General features: G+C 42.0%; 1 protein-coding gene across 1 annotated transcript in view; it reads right to left on the reverse strand.

Annotated features, from left to right (window-relative positions):
* The window catches only part of Fam227b (family with sequence similarity 227 member B), a 150,621-nt gene that overhangs the window by 14,627 nt on the left and 121,050 nt on the right, over positions 1–14,944 (reverse strand). Inside the window, exons 12-13 of the mRNA XM_021192197.1 lie at positions 3,621–3,718; positions 280–445 (exon numbers count right to left, since the gene is read on the reverse strand). Of these exons, the coding sequence (XP_021047856.1) occupies positions 280–445; positions 3,621–3,718 (264 nt within the window). The remainder of the gene's footprint in view (positions 1–279; positions 446–3,620; positions 3,719–14,944) is intronic.

A 14,944-nucleotide genomic window follows, 5' to 3' on the forward strand; every position in this document is an offset into this window, starting at 1 on the left:
ATAAAGCTAAGGAAGGATATGGCTCTCGGATAAAGCTAAGGAAGGATATGGCTCTCGGATAAAGCTAAGGAAGGATATGGCTCTCGGATAAAGCTTAGGAAGGATATGGCTCTCGGATAAAGCTAAGGAAGGATATGGCTCTCGGATAAAGCTTAGGAAGGATATGGCTCTCGGATAAAGCTTAGGAAGGATATGGCTCTCGGATAAAGCTTAGGAAGGATATGGCTCTCGGATAAAGCTAAGGAAGGATATGGCTCTTGGATAAAGCTTAGGAAGGATATGGCTCTTGGAGTATCTTGGTGAACTTGCTTCCCTTCGGATTGTGAGTGACGGAAATACCTCCTAGCTCGTGCATCTTAAGATAGTACAGAATCAGTGGGCTCTGGCCTCCAAAGTCAAAGAGAACTTTGTGAAACTCTGGACCCAAGCTTCTATAGTGGGACTGCTGGAGGGAAGAAAAGGCACACATCATTGACACTTCTCTGTCCTTAATGAGCTGTAGATAAACTTACACGGTATCTATGAAGAAAACCCCAAGGGATGTATCAAAATATCCAAAAGAAAATTCTACAAAGCATCCTTTAAATGACTTATTCTTTTCACATAGGTGTTTTGTCTGTACTATTTACATCCCTTATGTGTGTGCAGTGTCAGCAGGGGCCAGAAGGCAGAGCTGGAACCCCTGGAAGTGAAGTTATAGAGGGTTTGAGTCATTGTGTGGGTCCTGAAAGCAGAACTCAGGCCCTCTGCAAGAGCAGCCAGTGCTCCTAACCATCTCTCCAGTCCCTTCACAATAAAAAGCATTTCCAGCAGCTTAGGCTATGAGTGTTTACAACGAATGTTCTTTCAGAGTGCTGTATTCTAATTTTGTTGACCCATCATCCATCTGTCTGTCTGTTCGCCCATCCATCTATCATCCCTCATCTATTATTAATGTATTAGCTATTGTTAGATAATCAGTCTCATTATGACAAATATATCATTGTATCTTGCTTATATCCATCCCTGACTATTACAGTATCCTGACCCTCCCCAACTTCCAACTCAGTATTCCCTCCCTCTTCTGTTGTCCTATCCCCCCCCACACACACACTCAGAGAGAGAGAGAGAGAGAGACAGACAGACAGACAGACAGACAGACAGACAGATGAACAGAAAAACACACAGACACACGCACACACACAGAACACAGAGACACAGACACATACACACACACACACACACCTAGATCCCAAATGAAAGCAGAATTTTTTTCTTTCTTCCCTTTTTATTCGCCTTCCTTGTTCTTCCCATCTCATCCTTTTATAATTCCTCCTTAGCCCTGTTCACTTTCATGCCCTATACAGGCATAAACACACATTTCTGCTTAAATCTAGATTCCATAGGGGAGAGAAATGGGCAACACTTGTTTTTCCAAGCAAGTCCCATGTATTCATGCCTAACACCATGTTTTCCTTTGTAGCCTTTTGTTAAATGTCAGAGCTGAGTGTCAGTCAGTAGATTTTATTCAGTCTGAAAAACAGGAAGGAAGGGGGTGAGAGAGAGGGAGAAAGGGAGACAGACAGAGAGACAGACAGACAGATAGATAGGTTAAACACCCTTTAAAGTGACATACGGCTTCTAGCTGGATCCTGACACCTTCCACCACCCACGATTTTCCACCCTCTGACAACATCCCAGCCAGGGACACGCCTGCAGCACTGGAGCCCTCGGGGACATCCCAGACCCAAGCATGGGCCGAGCTAGGAGCCCCCCTCCACGGTAGGAGAAGCACCATGGTAGGTTCCAGGTTTTGGCTTTGGAAACTATAATAAAACCTTGCTATTTACTGTTTAACTTATGGCTCAACCTTTTCAAGTGGCAGTCAAGGATAAGCCCTAGGACGGAGTCAATGGCATAGAAAACTGCTTTTACTTCTAAGGTGGTTCTCTAGTGAACTCTGGGAATGGTTGCTTAGCCTCTTAGAAATCCCTCTGTCCCCAGTGCTTGTTGAGAAGTAGGTCTGTAGTTTCTATTACATCTCTTCAGTTTTTCAGTCTGGCAGTCTGGCCATAAAAGAAAATGGTATGACAATACAACTGTCCAGATAAACTCCCACCGATTTCGGTTTGGGACCCAAAAACTTACTAAATATTTTAGGTAGAAAGAGATTTCACTAAATTAGATTGCTAAAAAAAAAAAACCAGGAAATACATGAATATGTAATTGAAGAAAATTGATTTGATATAGACATAATTTCCACTCCTGAATAATCGTCAGACCCAATAAGATTTGTCAAGAAAGACTGTAACAGACTTAAAATCTGACTAGTATTTAAATGAAGGGATCAGATTTAGAATTTTAAGCCAATGAACGTATTTAATTTTGCCTAAAGCAACACAGTGCTGACTCACAGGGACTCGGGCTAGAAATCAGAGTGTCTTTCTTGATGGTCTCTGACAGCTTAGTCCTCTTTTCTGAAAATGCTGTCCTGCATACTCAGTGTCATCTAAAGGATGAGGACCCTAGGAACAAGCCTTCCAGTCTACGAGGGACTTTATAATATTTAATAAATAATATAGGGCTCCTGCATGCACAAAACATGACATGCACAGAACATGATGCTTGCCCAACAGGTGGAGCTGTGAACAAAACTCCTGCGAAGACACTGTGTCTGCAGAGACTGAGCCTGCCTGATTACAACTTCAGTACTGGGGGACATTAGAATGTTGCAGGTAGGGCACAGAGTGGAGGATGAGGGCACAGTGTGGGGAGTGGGTGTGGGCTTAACTACATTATCTCAGGCTAGCTTTAGCCCTCAGAACAGTCACACTTGACTGTCTCCATGTCAGAACTAACATGTGGTGAACAGATAAATCCTTTTGGAATCTGTTAACTTAGCAGCCATTAGCATCCATCAATCCCAAAGCTAAGAGTGTCATGGGATAGCATTTTGGGGCCTCTGGAAAATCTTCCCCATTTTATTGTACACACTCTCTGATGTACCCACCCATGCATTTTAAAATTACCTTGGTTCATGACTTTCTTTGTTTTATAAAACTATAAAACTTCATGAAACTAACTCCACAATGGAACATGGGATTTGGGGTAATCTAAATCAAATCTGTATTCTTAGCCACAGTCACTCAAAATGGCTCCACAATAAACTATCTCTTATTCCCTTAAATCTAAACAAAACAAACAAACCACAGAGGTGCTAAGCTGTGGTACTCATGAAATGGCATCTCCAGTGTCATCTTCTCCAGGGCCACACCGAAAACTGAAGACAGAACAAGAGTAGCCCACATCCCTTTGGTTGCCTTGGGAACCATAATAGCCTCATGGGAGCCCTAGAGGGTGTCTTTGTATGTCAACCCAAGGAGGAGCCACAGCTCCTCCTCCTTTGTCATGAAGAAAAGATAAGGGCTGTGGTTTTTGTTATTTTTAAAATGTCACTAGAGTTGGTAGTATTGTCAGAAGAAAACAGAACATTTAAGTTTATGATTAACACATCTCTGATCATTAAATTACTTCTAAGACACATGCTGGGGATATGCTGATCAGAATTACTGTGTGAAGCCAGTGGATTTTAACGACACTGCCAGCTGAACATGAGGTCTTACGATGCCTCCCGGGCTCACCTTGGTTGCTACTTTTGATGCCACGGACTCTTCCTTGGATTTAGGCGTTACATACGCTCTTGGGTTCTTTAGAATATCCTCGATTTTCAAGTCTGTAACTAAAACAAAATAATAAGAGACTCTAATTGTTTCTTTCTTCACAAAGGCCACATGGCTCTGCACTTTTGTCCCAGCAGTGCTTACCCTCAGTGTGATGAGAGAGAGAGAGAGAGAGAGAGAGAGAGAGAGAGAGAGAGAGAGAGAGAGAGAGAGAGAGAGAATGTTACAGGCAAGAGGCAGGGAGAGTGCTGCTCAAGTGGCTGCAGCAGAAGAAATGAATATTCTACCCCCCTCCACTTTATTAAGCTGTTGTTTAGAGTATGTTAAATTCATTAATTTATATTAAGGTCATTCTCGTGAAATCATTCAAGTAAGCATGTAACAAGGGCTGATAAAGGTTTCTCTTTTTTAACTGATTCTTGATGTATTACAAAAGGGGTTACTAGATGTTGGCCTGAAATTCCAGAGGCAGGTAAGCATTTAATACTATCAGAGGTTAAAACATCTGGCCAAGAACTGGCATTTGTCATTTGGAACAGATCCAAAGTAGCTTGGAGTTAGAATGGGCAACTGAGGAAAGAAATCAGACAAAGTTTTTAAACTTGCTTTTTTTTTTTTTTTTTTTTAGTTTATTTTAACACAACTTATGTAGCCCAGGCTAGGCTTCTCTGGTTCTTAGCCTCAGGCATGCTGAGGTCACAATTTTGAGTGTTTCTTTAACACATGTCTGTGTGATGGCAGTTTCTGAAGGAGTGAGCATTGAGAACAAAGGAAACCTGGCTCCATCCCCACGGCCCTCCATTGGAGGCTTGCTATGCAGAGCACCTGACCTCTGTGTGAGAACTGCTATTAGTAGAAAGTAAGATATTAGCACCATGCAAAGAACCCAAACTGGGCATATTTGGCACTCAGTGTAAAAGTCAGAGATAAATGAGGAAATGAGTAAAGAAATTGAAGAATAAAAACAGTCAAAGAAAAGTTACAAAAAGCCTACAAAATTTAAGAACTCTAGACATTCCTAATACACACTATTGTTCATAAATGCCTGTCTGGCTATTCTCCCCTCTCCCACCGTTCTCTAACTCACTGATTTATTTTAGGGAAAAAAGTTTTAATCATGGTGTTCATGTATTCACTGTTTATAGAATCTCTGAAAACGTGGAGATGAATTGAAAAGTCACAAAGACTGCATTCGATACAGTTTACGTCTTCAATGTCTTACTTCTTCTTTTTTTAAAATTTGACCAGTGAAAAATACGCCAGCCTTACTCTGTGTGCACAGGGAAACTTTTTCTATTTACTTCTGGCCCGGTATTGTCCTTAAGAATGGCCCTTTCACAGTGAGTCCCATTACTCCCAGACACTGGTGCAGCTTTTATTTTAGGAGCTCTTCTAGAATGCAAATGACCTTAGCTCAGTGACTCTAAAGCAAGGTCAAGCGTCTCATTTGTATTAACGCAGCAAATGCATAAATTATTGAAACAGAAAAGACCCCGGGGCTCGTCACTGATGTGTTTTCTTTAGAAGAGATGTACTTTGAAGGAAAGCTCTTGGAAAGAGACTTTTGCCCAGGACTAAACTGTCAGGAAAATAAAGGAAAGAAAACTCAGGTGGCCATTAAGCAAAATGTGTGTGATGTGCAGAGTAAAGAATAAAATACATGTGCAATTTCATTTCAGCAAAATAGGGACATGTTGAGTATTTTGAAGAAAGTCAATGTGTTTGTGAATATATTCTTATTATCTAATTAAAAGTGGTTTCTGCTTACCCTAGATCCCAATATATATTCCCTTCACACTCTGGGTCTCATTAGTTACAGGCCCAGCTACTGTCTTACGTACGTATTAGAATTCAAGAGAGTAACATTTGTCTTTCTAACTATATCTGTGCATCTGTTTCTCTTGTATGAAATTTATGGTTTGAATTGGCAAACTGAAGCACCATGGACTTTACGATGCTGGAAAATGAAATCAAACTCCTTCCTGTAATGCTGTGTTATCATAGGACATTTGCTTGTAACTTTACAGAGAGATCACAGGGTTCAAATGCTCACAGCACTTAACCTTAACTGTGAAGTGCTGTGTTTATGGAGGGTATCCTTAGCATCCCTGAGTTTTGCCAAGTCAACTAAATTTAGTAATCCAAGGACATGAAGATATTTGGTCATAGTAAGAGTTATATTTGTGCTACACTGGTCCCCAAGGGAGATGCCATTTTATCTTCTGCTGGAATCTCAGAAGCTGCTACTCTCTCACTGCTTATTAGGAACCACATCTGTAGCTCATTATTATCTTCATTATGGCTTAGATAAGTTTTAGATGCCAAAATCAAGTGATCAGCTTTCTAAGTATTTCTCTCTGTGTGTTTTTTTACAATAAAGAATAAAGAATAAAGCAGCAAGGGCCTGAGAGGGAAATAAAGTAAAAGTCTTCTTGCACCTGACCATTGAACTGCACTGTAAAATATAATACCTTCTTTTTTTACACTTATTTTATTTTGAGAATTTCATGTATGAGTGCTGTTTTTGTATCATTTCTACTTTCCCTCACCCCTCCAACCCTTTCCACATTATCTCAAAGTTGCGACCTCTTCTTTAACTATCATTGTGTGTGTGTGTGTGTGTGTGTGCGCGCGCGCACGTATGTACATATAAGTACAACCTGCAGAGTTCATTTAGAAGAGCTTAGCAATAGAGAAACCAGAAACTTCAGAGACTTGGCTACCTAGGACAAGAAAGAGGGCCAGGTTGCTCTACAAACGGCCATCCTGTCTTCTCATGCAGGACTAAGGATTCTCCACTCTGTAGGGAGGAAATAAAGCCAAAGAGAATCCTAGGAAACTCCCATCACCACATACAACCCCAATCTAGCTACCAGAAAGCTCTCTGCTTGCTATAGGCTTGCAACCCAAGTAGGGGAGCCATCTAGAAGCTGAAGAGTAGTTTTGCTGTAGAGAAAGAATTCATAGAAGACTGGTCAAAACCAAGCTGCTATGATTGAGCGCCCATCCTGACCGAGGACCTGCTGACTGAACTCATACTACTCTAGAGGTTCAAACCTGATCAAGGAAATGAAGCACATCCGCAGTAAAATCTTCAAGATACTCTAGAAAGAGGTGTTTAGAGAATCATATGTTGTGAAAAATGGTTTTTACTGAAAACAGTCTATGATACAATGCAACAGTCTATGATTCAATGCAATCTTTATCAAAATTCTAATGCCATTCTTCACAGAAATTGTTTGGAAGCACAAAACACTATGGATAACCAAAGAATCCTAAGTCAGAAACTACTTCTGGAGGTATCACCATCACTGATTTAAAGACATCACAGAGCCAGGTTGACAAAGCTGGCGTGTTACTGGCCTCAAACAGAATAGAAGACAAGTCTGTTCACCTATAGTTATTTGACTGTAAACTGGACAATAAAAAGAAATAAAAAGAGACTATAACTGCCCTTAGGGATGGTGAAGGAGGAGGTTTATTATAGATATGAGGGAGAATATAGCCAGAGGCATCTGGAAGGGTCTAGAGTAGGCACGACTGAGCTAGGCTATGTGAGTATAGAGGTTTGAGGAGAGAGCCAAGAGCCAAGAGGCAGAAGAAAGTCAGCAGACCAAAAGGGAAAGGGCTGGCATAGCCAAAATGGCTAGGTTACATACAGAAGAGCAGCTGGGAAGGAGAGCCCAGGTCAGCCCACAGGGTTGAAGTGTTTAGGATATGGGGCAGGGTATGTCTGTCAGGAGGACCCTGAAACAGGTAGGGACTGAGGGATGCTGGGAGAACCTTTATGTTAATAGGTACCTCAATTTCCAGGTTTTGAGACCTAACATAAACCACATACAAGTATATTTATTCAATAAATTCTGACATTTCAAAAAGACATAAACATGTTCACCTCTCTTTGGAGCTGGACTCAGGAAAAAGTATATAAATTTTAGTGGTCAGCTACTACTGTCACCCATACAGGTGATGCTTGTGAGAAATTCAGCCCTTGTTACAAAGTTAACAAGACATAAAAGAATAAATTGGTTGCATCAGAAATGAATTTTTAAGATGAGAAAGGGGATGGATATTTGTAGGCTGCAGTAATTAGAGAAATTTCACGTAACAATTTGGCTAGACTTTCAAGGGTTCAGACATGGAAACAATTAAGTCAGAGGAGTTTATATAGGAGCGAGGCAGGGTGATCAGGCATTTGACCAGGAGTGGAAGACCACCCTGGGTGTAATCAAGGGTTCCTTTAGTAATGCCTTTAAGGATGTGAAGAAAACCAAGAGCAAAGAACATTAATGCGAGTGGTTGGGCTAGTGTCAGAAGATTTTGAAAATGTGTCAGGAAATAATGCATTGAATTCAAATCCTCAAGGGTGACTGGGAAAAATTGGTGGGTGATTATGAATTCATTTAAATGCTATAGTTGCTGAACAAATGCTCTGAGTGATGTGGATTTACCCCTGAAGCAATAGAGTTGTTAATGAGTCTAACTGTCTCAGAGTGTCCTGAGCTTCAGCCCCCAGAGACTGCCCGGCAAAGGGAAAGATAGCACAGTGGGTTATGGGATACTGAAAGCAATGCCTCTTACTCACTGTCATCTAAGAATTCAGAATATTTGACAGCTGAGAGTAGTCCTTTGTGATAGCAGCAGGAATGGACTGGCCCCACCACTTCAGCAATGACGGAGACCAGAAGCCACAGGGCTGCCCAGCCACCTCTACTGTAGAGGAAGCATACTGAGTTCATTCAAAACCTTGAAATTGTGAAATCAAAGTGATTAAAGCGTTTTCACTTTGGCCAGCTTCTTATTATGTGTTCCTTATATGTGTAAATAATTCTTTCTTTCTTTCTTTCTTTCTTTCTTTCTTTCTTTCTTTCTTTCTTTCTTTCTTTCTTTTTCTTCTTCTTCTTCTTCTTCTTCTTCTTCTTCTTCTTCTTCTTCTTCTTCTTCTTCTTCTTCTTCTTCTTCTTCTTCTTCTTCTTCTTCTNTTCTTCTTCTTCTTCTTCTTCTTCTTCTTCTTCTTCTTCTTCTTCTTCTTCTTCTTCTTCTTCTTCTTCTTCTTCTTCTTCTTCTTCTTCTTCTTTTCATGTAAAGTGTATGTGTAAGGGTCAAACAAAGGGGGAAACCGAGTTTACTGTGCGGTCCCCTCCGTGTGAATGTTAGGTGGAGGGTGCTGTGGTTCACCCTATCATTTCCTCTTTGTCTACAGTCATTGTGTTCTAATGGGAACAGTGCTAGCAGAGGCCTTAGTGACGCAGTGCGGGTCCCCCGCCCTTTTGCCATCATCTTCCCATCAGAATGTTTACTGTAAGTCAGACCTCTGAGCTGAACAAAGAGAAGGCATTTGATTCCATTATTTTAGAAAATAAATTATAGGCTCTCCAACTCTTTTCCATGGGTGGATTCTTGATACTCACCACTAACAATGTGCCTTAAAATAAGCCCATATTCCAAGATCAAATTTGCAGAATTCGTTTCTGCTTTTAATTAAACCAAGCTCTTTCTCACTGAATGAGAAATTAACAGTTAAAATGAATGATTAGAATAAGAATGGGCTCTTGCAAGACTGGTAATCCTAAATTCTTTTGATCTGGCTACCACTAAGCTGCAGCTCTGACTGCAGAGACTCACAGAGTCCAGACTTAATGAAATCAATCACACCAGGGAAGGGGCACCACCAGAGGCTTCCTTTTCCACAAGACACCGAGGGGATTTATGGAGCGTTCAAATGAGTTGGTGCCTTGGGAAGACCTGTGTTTCCTAATGGTACTTCCTCGGGGACAAAGCCTGAGCCCCACTTCATGATCTAAGCACCAGTTTTACTTAGAACTAATTGGTGTCACTGTTTTATAGTGGAAAAGTGCATGGGAAAGAACATAACGGCACACAGGACTGCTCTTTAAACATCAAATGGTAAACCAGGGAATCGTGGAAACACATTCCTATGCACTAAAAAACAAAAAAAAAATGGGTCTGGGGCCTTAGAAATATGCAGGTGTTGGCAATACTGTAGTGTGTGGCGCCACTGGGTGGGAAGAGCAGAATCTTTGTTTCCAACAATGTGACTTTAAATGGGCTTCTAGTTGTGAAATTAAAACATTGACACTGATCTCCTAAGATTCCCTAGGAAGAGTAAATAAAATTATATTTGTGAGGTGCTGGACCTCACAAGCTGACCTTCGATTTGAGCACGGAAGAGAAAGCCGAGGGTGTGGTGGTCTGCGGGGAATGAGCGCCTATCACAGAGGTTTGCTTCACCTTCCTCATCAAAGGGGAAGCAAAAATTATCTTCAAAGCAGAGGCCAGAGATTTGAAAAAGAGAATAGAAATAGCTTCCTCTCCTCTGTGGCAGGTAGTTTAAGAAAGGAGGAGTTCATTTTGTTTCAAGTGTAAGGTACAGTTCATTACAGCGGGGAAGCCATCATAGCCAAAGTAGCTGTGGTCCTGGTGCAAGGCACCTCTGGTCACACGCAGGAAGCAGAGAGACAATGCCTGGAATCATCTCCCTTCTCCTTTGTCTTCAGTCTGGGACATTAGTTTATGGACTACTGTATCAAGTACCGGAATACTTCCAGTATTCCAGGTGGGACGACTGTTAGTGGAAGGCGCTCTCTCGTACGGAGCTCTCTTACAGACCACAGACTCAAGCCTGGACTGCTGATGGTGTCTCCAGCTACCACCTTCTGCTTTAGTTGCACCTCTCCAGAGGTGACCGCTCCAACAGGTCCAGAGGTGTGTCTCCCATGGGGTTCCCAACCCCATCCAGTTGACAATGAGGATTAACCATTAACTGAGTGAAACGAACCGGGAAGTTAATGGAACAATTTTGTGGATGTTCCTAGTACCTGCACTTCATGTTGTAAAGGTGCCTGTGTGCGCATGCGTGCGCACGGACACACACACACACACACACACACACACACACACACACACACCTGCCAAACATGCAAAGGTTTCCTATATATTCCTTTCTAATACTTTGTCATATCTCACTACTTTCCCTAAGACGGGCATTAGTGCATCCACACTGTGTCCACAGTCAGGAAGTAGAGAGAGCAGGATGTTTGCACATTCCTTGGTTGCTTCTACAGTCGAAGGTGCTTGACTCTAGAGTCTAAGATGCTTGCTTCATGGGCTTCCATGCCATGTTTTGGGATATGCAATCCCACACTGCCTCTCTCCACTCTTTATCATCACCTTCTTCCCTTCATTCTTGTTCTCTTTTAGCAGTTACACGACCATACTTCCCCACTGCTTTATTTTTAACTTTCCCAGTCTCTCTGCCTTAGATTTGTTTTTGTAAACACAATAAAACCAGTCTTCAGTGGATCTCCTTAAGGCTTTTCATAGGCAGTGTCCCACACCAGCACCTCTAAAACAAACTGAATCTGTCACAAACACGATTTTTAGAGATATGCAAAGCCATGAGAACAGAAGTTAGCATTCCAGGAGAGAGTTCTTTAGATGAGCTGATGGTCTCTAGTTGTTTCATCTCTGGAAACTTCCTGCTGACTCTGAACACTGCCAAGGATCAGGATCAGGCTTGTGCATGCAGTGCTGGGGCACAGGAGGGATGGACCATCAGGGCCTTGGGTGGTTATAAAGGGTGAGAGGCAATCCTCAACAGCAGCGGGCTCAGCCTGAGATGGTCATAAAGTCTGATACACAATCCTCTACAGCAGTCGGCTCAGCCTGCCTAGTGCTGAGACCCTTTAATAAAGTTCATCTTGTGGTGACCCCAACCATAAAATTATTTTTGTTTCTAGTTCATAACTATAATTTTGCTACTGAACAGTGTCTCAGTTCCTAAGATCATTGGAAATATNTGTTTTTCAATGACAGCAATCCATAGGTTGAGAAGCCCTGCTCTAGATTGATCGCATACAGCTAATTTTTACCTTGTTATATTTACCAGTGTCTGTGACAGGGCTGGCTAGATATGAAGGCTATGTGTCTCATGTCAATCAAAGCAAAGTCCTTCAAATACCCAACTATTTCCCTTGAGACATAAACAGGACTTTGAAGATGTGTGGTACTGCCAGCTAAAAAAATTAGAATCATTCTTAGAACTGACTGTACCTGTGTCTTCAAGGTTGAGGACCGACATGTTTTTTTATTAAAACGCCAGGAAGTCCAGCAGCGGGATGAACTTCCTAATACTGCAAACATATCTGACTCTACTTACTGACGTCTCAGTAAGTCATGGTGTTTTAATCGACCATCTCTAATGGGAAAAGGCAAACATTCTGTTGGAAACTTCATTGTCAATTGATGTGAAGAAACATCACGTTCAAAGCAGCTCTTAAGGAGCCTTTAATTGTGGTCTTGCTTACAGTGTTAGAGCTTCCATGGCGGGAAGCAGGTGGGCACAGTGCTGGGAGCCGTGGCTGAGGGTGCTGCTGGCATCCTGATTTACAGGCAGCAGGCAGAAGGGGGTGAGGGGGAGGGAAAAGGGAGGGGGAGGGAAGGGAGGGGAGGAGGAGGGAGAGGGAGAGGGAGAGGGAAAGATAGAAGATGGGGCTTGGCTTGGGATTTTGAAACCTCTAGGGACACACCTACACTAACAAGGCCACACCTCCTAATCCCCAAACAAATCCACTAACTGGGGACCCCAAACATCTAAACATATGAGCCTTTGGTGGTCATTCTCATTGAAACCACCCGACTCATCCAGACGAATCTATGTCCTCTACAGATTTTTATATAATGCTTTGTGTACAATGAGATTGCCGGGCAAGCAAAACCCATGAGGATGACAGACATACACACCTCAGACTTGCTGTCTTTGGTTTTGAATACAAGGGGCTTTAACGTATTATAAATTTGTTCACTTCAGTAGGATAAATGAGAACATTGAAGAAAAATTAAAAATGTATTAATATAATTCATAAAGGAGCAAAGTATACCTTTTGGAATTGATAAGTACAATATCTGAAACTAAAAATCCTTTCAGTGTATTTGACAGGAGAAGGCAGTTCCAGCAAACTCAAGGCTGTACATAGAAAATACCCACAGAGAACTGAAGCACTCGGTATAGACTGTGGTAGGACTGAAATCCTGAAGGACATGAGCGATGGTTAGGGCTCAGTAAGATTCCAGCACAGTTTCCGAGACTGATGGAAGATGACCACTCTCACATATAAGAAGTGTAACAAATTCCAAGGAGGGTAAATATAAAGACAACCAACCATGCTTGCCTCACACTTGCATAGCTAGACTTTAGAGTGACAGGGAAAACCCCCAGAGAGAAAGACATGGCACGAATTTGGAGTGAGAGTCTTCAACAAAGGTCACAGATTTATTTACCTGTAAGCATCAACAGAAAAGCCAAGACAAAATTCATTGTAACTCTAGAAACACGCGTTCTACAAAAATAGCCTTTTTAAGTAAAAATCTAATACAAAGAAACCCAGATTCAAAGCAAAGTATGGAATACTTTTACTTCAAAACAAAATATGGAATAGGTCCCTAGAAAGTTCCAGTATATCGATGAAACGTTACCACACTGTCTCCACAGACTAAGGGGCTCAGTGTATAAATGCCACCAGCGTTCAGTCACAGCTCTCTGTGCTGCACGGACCCCTCTCCTGCTGCAACCCTGGCAATTGCTCTCTGAACCTGGAAGCATTGCTTTTCTGAGTGTGATAAACAGATAAACAGTCCCATGCTGTCTATAGCCCTCTAGAGTCCATTTAATTTAGCAGTACCCTGGGACTGCAGTCACAGACAGTTGTGAGCCTCTCTCTATTGGTGCTGGGGGTTAAATCTTAGTCCTCTAGAAGAGCCAGTGCTCTTAACTGCTGAACTGTCAGCACCCCAGCCCCTTGGCTATGTTTCTCATTCTGCTGTAGTAATTCTTTGAGGGAATGACTATACTTGGTAAGCCTTTGAAATTATTATTTGCTTGAAGATATTTCAGCTTCGTCTGAATGACAGTTTGATGTCTATTTTCATTAATATTTTGGCTCTTCTTTAAAAAAACATCACATTGCTTCCTGATGACATATCATGTATGGCTAGATATTCTTAAGAAATAGTTTGCTGTAACTTCTAACTTGTGAGATGTTCAGCATTTGCTCTCTATTGTACTATAGCAGACATTTCAGTGCCATGGAGATCTTTACTGACTCAGCTTGGCCCTTGGCTGGTCATGCCAACCTAACTGTTTCAGTTTTGCTCAATTTTTTAAAGTCTCATTGCCTTCCTTTCCATCCTCTTCTCTTCCAGGAGCGATGGCACGGCATACTACCTGAGACAGAATTCCCATGTGGATATACTTGTTTATATATTTGTCTATATCTTCTGCCTCTCAGTATTTTTAATCAATGGGGTGACATGCAAAAGTCTTTGCTCGTTTGCCTAGTTGCAGTAACGCTTTCACCTAGTGACTCTACCAAGTTATTTACTTGTCCAGAACATCATGATTCCTAAGAAATAGTTTTGACACAATTTCTTTATTAGTATGAGCTTTTAAAAATGTTGTAAACAGATCTTTGCTCCGGTGCGTTGCTGGGGAGAGGGCGGCCTGCGGAAGCGACACAGCTGCTGGGACAGACTCCGTTTCTGGCTCCAGATATCCGGCACCTTTCCCGCCAGAGGAGAGGTGTTCTCACTGCCTGAGCTGGTAAGAGAGCCATCTTTGCTCCAGTGAGTTGCTGGGAGAGGGTGGCCTGCAGAAGTGACACAGCTTCTGGGAAGATCCCGTTTCTGGCTCCAGACATACGGGCACCTTCCTCTCCAGCTGGGCCTCCCAGCTCTCTGCAGCCACTAAACCACCTGGGGTGGTAATCTTCAGATCTGCCAAACTTGCTCTACTGTTTACCTTGGTCACTATCCTTCAAAGGGTCTCCATCGCCTGTTGAGAGGACTTTTAGATGTTCCAGAGACAACATCCTTTGGGCCTGCCTACAGATTCTCACCTGTGCTTTCAAAGACTGGGGCTGGGGGCTGGGGTTTTTCCCACACTATATAAACTGAGTTTTTCATTAAACCTTGGACTTCAATCAGAATGTTGTCCTACCCTCGTTTCCTTTTTGCAGTCTCTTCTCATTTCAGACCCAGTCTGCCCTCCAGGATGAAACTGGTTCGAGTGTGGCCGTGGAGTAGATGAGAATGAAGATTTTCAAATTAAAGGGCCATCAAATATTTTCAACAAAATTATAGAAGAAAATTTCCCAAACCTAAAGAACAAGATGCCCATGAACATAAAAGAAGCCTACAGAACTCTAAATAGACTGGACCAGAAAAGAAATTCCTCCCGACACATAATAATCAGAACAACAAATGTACTA

The sequence above is a fragment of the Mus pahari genome, chromosome 3 (assembly GCF_900095145.1).
Source record: "Mus pahari chromosome 3, PAHARI_EIJ_v1.1, whole genome shotgun sequence".
NCBI lineage: Eukaryota > Metazoa > Chordata > Mammalia > Rodentia > Muridae > Mus > Mus pahari.